Consider the following 5,725-nt stretch of genomic DNA (forward strand, 5'->3'; position numbering starts at 1 on the left):
TCCTGCAGGACCGCCTCAACGACGACCTCTCCTCCTCCTCCTCCTCCTCCATCCACCGCATGGAGTGGCATTACGTATGTGTGGTCGCCGACAAGCTGTTCTTCATGGTGTTCCTGATCATGTTCATCATCTTCAACTTCATCATCCTGCTCGCGTCGCCCCACAAGGCCGCCTTCCAGTACTGCCCCGAAGGCCCTGGGACGTGTCCCGAAGGATGGGACGCGGACTTCTACGGCGCCCAGATCGAGGCGGGAAAGGGACTCGATCTGGACTACTCCCACGGGGCGGCAACCTTCGAGATTGTGTCCGGCGGCAGTCACTGAGAGCAGAAAAAATGGACCGAAGCAGCCAGCGATTAAAAGTGTAATTGTAGTAATTACTGTCACGTGATAAAGTACAATGACAGTATTAATCAACATACCGATGCCAGTGATGGTATGGAGAAGCATGGACTTCGATTCAAGTTGTAATTATAGTGATTTTCGTCACATGATTAAGTACATCAACAGTGTGAATCAACATAATCTATACTAGTGATGGCATTAAGAATCATGGACTTACGATTAAAGATGTTATTATGGTGATTATTCTCATTTGATTAAGTGCCATATTGGTAATTATCAACACTAACGTTACTAGTGATGATATTAGTAAACGGAAAGCTCTCATTATAGCGTTATTATGATATGATTAATAGAGCGACAGTAATAATAAACACCAATAACGATACTCCTGATCAATAAACAGTTAATTTTGTACCATGTAGTACTCGATTACAGGCGTACTTTTATACATAAGTATGTACAGTACAAACAAGAGGTTATATGCACCGATGTAATATGTATGTTAGTATTATATTTTCTAATATTTTCTCCTCACAATCTTACGCTATACTTCCAAAGAAATTATATAATTTATCATATTATCAAGGCTATTAATCACGTGAAATAAGTACTTAAAAACTCTTACTTTGGTAATGCACTAAACACAATCTGTGATAGAACCATATTGTTATACATAACTAATGGTCAGCCTATTGCATTTATTATCACTTCACATTATTGCCAAATATATACAAAAATAAAATAAAATATATATTGAAAAAAGTACAAACAATAGCAAATGTTTATTGATTCCTTGGATCGTCTAGAAGTTATCATCTGTTCTATACATATATGTGCACACACACACACACACACCTATAAATATATGAATGAAGATGATTTATCTCGATATTAATATGAATTATTAAGATTTCTTTATGAAAATACTTGCATTCTTCATATCGATAAGGTGTTCAGTCATTCGTATGTCATCCTTCAAGATAAGAAAGGAAACATCTTTTTATTTGAAATCATTTATTGAAACAAAATAATGAAATCTACTAAAATGAGCATACAAAAAGTCAAAAATATTAAAATAGGAATACTCAAAGAAACAAAGAATCTTCTAAAAAATCTTAAAAATCGATACATTTTGAGATGTGACGATACCTGACGGTTACAATAACACACAGCAATGGGAGTTGTGTATAGCTTAACCAATAACCAACGCAAAGGAAACACATATTTCGCTCATACATCCCTAATTCTTACCTGAGTGACACTTTGTTTCGACCTTGTCCTCTCTTCTACTGCTTGTGCTCTCTCCCTCTAAACAGGCCTTTCGAAAATTACGCGGACAATTTGGAAACATATTTGATATACTTTTATAGTTCATAAAACCCGAAAAAACATATCTTCACCTCTGCACAAACAACCAAAGACTATAATATAACATTCTATGACCTAACACGAATGCACCTAACTTTTCAGAGACCACGAAACAAGTACAGGGAAACTTAACTTAAACGCATGTACAAAAAATCAATATATATAAATATGTATTATACCAACAATCTTTAAATATAAACAAGGCGCATTCTTTGAAGAGAAACGCGAGTGAGCTATGGTTTGGTTTGGTTTTCTTTGACTTGCCGAATTCCAAACATCTAGCTTGTTATCAATGTAAACAAACTTCAGCAAAGAGACAACTCCTTCCCCCTCTATTGTGGGTGACAGAACTGTTCGCGGAAGAAAACAGACTGTGCTCTGTTAGCAATGGTAAAATTTTAAAAATTGATTCAAATATTATGTAGCATAAACGCTATTATTATCTAAAGAAGAAGAAAAACCTCCACACCCTTAAGAGAAACAATTTAATAGGATATCTGCTATTCATAGCAAAGATTAGTCTTTCATAATGAGAAATAATAAAGGTAAATAAAACACTCTTTGAACTTTTCCGGGATGATCGTAATGCAGGTATACTTATCTTTTTGAGAATAATAAAGCAATCAGTATACGCCAACCGATACATCTGGTCCGTACAGATGGGCTAACAACTTGATGATTTATAATATCCTCTATTGGCGGAAAATTAAGTAAATTATCAAGAGAAATTCATCGTTATGACTCATTTCTGCTGGCCGTGCTTGGGGTTTGTTTACTATTGTGACGTGAAACTGTAACAAGATTTTTCAAGAAATCTTGAAATATCTGTTCTTTAATTCTTTAAGAATTAATGAACAAAGACGTGATGTCAGATACGCCAGAGAATCTAATACTTGTTTTATTCATTTACGGGACGAAGGACACCAGTTAATTTGGAAAGACTCCAAATTAATTCATAGATCGTCAAATTCGTACGAGAGAAATATAATTGAAGCCCTTTTAATCAGAAAATTGCCTAATTTCAACTTGAGTGCTTGCCAATGGGGGTTAGATGACATGACCTCATCACTTGTTAGCAAAGCCTTCCCCAGACTCTTCGACCTTGACCCTCTCCCTGAGACCTGATTCAGATCTTGTTCATTCTGTCTCTCTGCCACTATATAAACTTGTCAAAATTCTCTCCTGGAATCCATTTCGGTTTTTGTCTTAAGAGGAACTCGTGAAGAGTTCGAAACGTCACGCTTATTTTCAATTATTGTTGCTAATTTCATTTTCATTTTTGTGTACACGTGATTGTGTTTGTGCTTGTGTTCATATATATATATATATATATATATATATATATATATATATATATATATATATATATATATATATATATATATATATATATATATATATATATATAGATATATATATATATATATATATATATATATATATATATATATATATATATATATATATATATATATATATATATATATATATATATATATATATATACATATATATATATATATATATATATATATATATATATATATATATATATATATATATATATATATATATATATATATATACATATACATATACATATATATATATATATATATATATATATATATATATATATATATATATATATATATATATATATATATTTATGTGTGTGTGTGTGTGTGTGTGTGTGTGTGTGTGTGTGTGTGTGTCTGTGTGTGTGTGTGTGTATCACTACTGTATAGGTAGTGATAGGAACATAATCCGAGTTTTTGCTTAGATGCATATAAAGAAGGTTTTTGTATTTGACCTTCCAGTGAATATTTAAAGCAACTTATTGAAGTTTTATGATTCGTCAAAAAAATGTTCAATATCACTCACCTGTATCATGTCGGAAGTCAACAGATATCGCCTTCCTTAAGTAACGGCACGTATGGCTGGCATGTGAGGTATTTAGTACAGCTTCTGGTGCCAACGCGGTCGCTTGTCATAAAACTGGTGGGAAGTACGGCTGGACCCCCTTGGAGCTGAATGGTGAGCTTGATGTTGTAGTGCGATTTCTTAGTTATCGTTGAATGAAGTCAATGGCCTTTCTCTCGCTCGCTTTCTTTACTTCCAGGAGACCAGGACTTGCATCGTCCTAGGAGCGGCGGCAGCTTCGATTTTGATGCTGGCTCTTTCTCTCTTCTATTTCAACTACCGTCGGCGTCCCGAACGTCGCCGGAGGATGACGTGCGTGGCGCTGAGGACGTGCCTCGTGTGCCCGGCGGTTGACGGCGCCGACGAGCCGAGCCTGAGGGCGAGCAACCGCCAGGCCTTCCAGACCCCCGGCCGCGAGCGCCCTCCGTCGCCCCGGCCGCGCCAAGGGCCGAATCCCATGGTCGAGTTCTTCCGGTCGCCCCCGATCGCCCAGCCGACCCGTGTTCCATCGCCGCCGCAAGAGACTCCCCCGCGCAGGAGAGCAAAGGGGCGCCGACGCCGCAAGGCCCACCGCAGGAGCGCCCACCCCGTCGCCAGGAGGAAGTCGCTGGTGGGCGCGTGCGCAGAGGCGGCCACCGCGAGCGGCGGCGGCGGCGGCGAAGGCACCGCAGCCGAAAAGGAATGTCGAGCCGATGCCACCGCCAGGCGCGCCGACAGAGGAGAGAACGACTACGCCCGCGGGCGGGGGTCGCGACGCCCAGAGAGCAGAGCGTTTCGGAAAGGAAGCGGCCGGCGGAGGCCAGTCAGGAGAGGCAGTTCGGTCCTTCTAGAGGCGGCTCGCTTTGCGGCGGTGGGGAGGACGCCCAAGCCCCCGAAGCAGAAGCATTCCGCAGAGGGACTCCATCGCCCCGAGGACTACGAGGAGGCGCTGCCAGTTGGCTCGCCGACCTCCTCCTCCTCCGCCAGTCAGCGGGAGATCCTGACTCCTCCTTCGCCTCCGCTCAGCCCAGCTGCCGCAGGACACCCCCTCTGCCTCCCCCCCGGTCCTTCAGCCTCCGCGCCGCCCCCGACGCCCGCCATCAGCCCGAGGGAGATGGTCAGCCTCCTGGAGCAGCAGGCGGCCGCGTCCTTCCCCGTGCCGTGGGTCGTGGTCAGCGCCGTGGCCCCGAGCGAGCTCGGCGTGTGGCCGCCCCGCCCGCGCCACAGGGGCAGGCTGCACCCGGGACTGTGCCTCCCTCGGGGGTCAGTGCCGCTCACGGCGGGCGACGCGGGGGAGGACCTCGCTGGTCAAGGAGCAAGGGCAAGGAAGGTCAAAGCAGGCCGTTCACCCCACCCACGCCAGAGCTCACCCAACGTGGGGTCAAAGTAAGAAATGAAGAAAAAGTAAATATGAAGGACTAAACCTCAGCTTTTCAAATGAATGTGTAGATGGGAAAAAGTGACCCAGACGTATTAACCTGAAACCGTTGTTAAAATCTTCTAAATCATAGGTAAATAGTACTATATTTCTTGTTTTATCTGCGCTTATTAAATTTGAAAAACAACGGTAGAAACGATGGATGAATGCAAGAAATTGAAATAGACATTATTGCCAAATTGTATTAAGTGATATTCAGAAAATCTTGGTGTGATATGTGTATAATGAAATATGTATATACAGATAAACACACACACACACACACATACACACACACACATACACACACACACACACACACACACACACACACACACACACATACACACACACACACACACACATATATATATATGTGTGTGTGTGTGTGTGTGTGTGTGTGTGCATATATATATATATATATATATATATATATATATATATATATATATATATATATATATATATATATATATATATATATATATATATATATATATATATATATATATATATATATATATATATATATGTATGTATGTATATGTAGACACTGTGTGTGTATATATACAAGAATAAGGTATCCGCATACTGATAACTCCTCAGTAAACTACATCTAAAAACGTGTATTTAATATCAAACCAAAACGTCATCTTGTGCACATTAAATGAGCCACAATCACAGTATGAAAATA

General features: G+C 40.3%; 1 protein-coding gene across 1 annotated transcript; it reads left to right on the top strand.

Annotated features, from left to right (window-relative positions):
- The first annotated feature begins 3,683 nt into the window (after positions 1 to 3,683).
- On the top strand, positions 3,684 to 5,323 carry LOC138860615 (myristoylated alanine-rich C-kinase substrate-like). Its single transcript, XM_070118545.1, has 2 exons — positions 3,684 to 3,749; positions 3,835 to 5,323. Exons 1-2 carry the CDS (start codon positions 3,747 to 3,749, stop codon positions 5,002 to 5,004), a joined length of 1,173 nt encoding a protein of 390 aa, XP_069974646.1. The 5' UTR covers positions 3,684 to 3,746; the 3' UTR covers positions 5,005 to 5,323.
- The last annotated feature ends 402 nt before the right edge of the window (positions 5,324 to 5,725 follow it).

The sequence above is a fragment of the Penaeus vannamei genome, chromosome 42, assembly GCF_042767895.1.
Source record: "Penaeus vannamei isolate JL-2024 chromosome 42, ASM4276789v1, whole genome shotgun sequence".
NCBI lineage: Eukaryota > Metazoa > Arthropoda > Malacostraca > Decapoda > Penaeidae > Penaeus > Penaeus vannamei.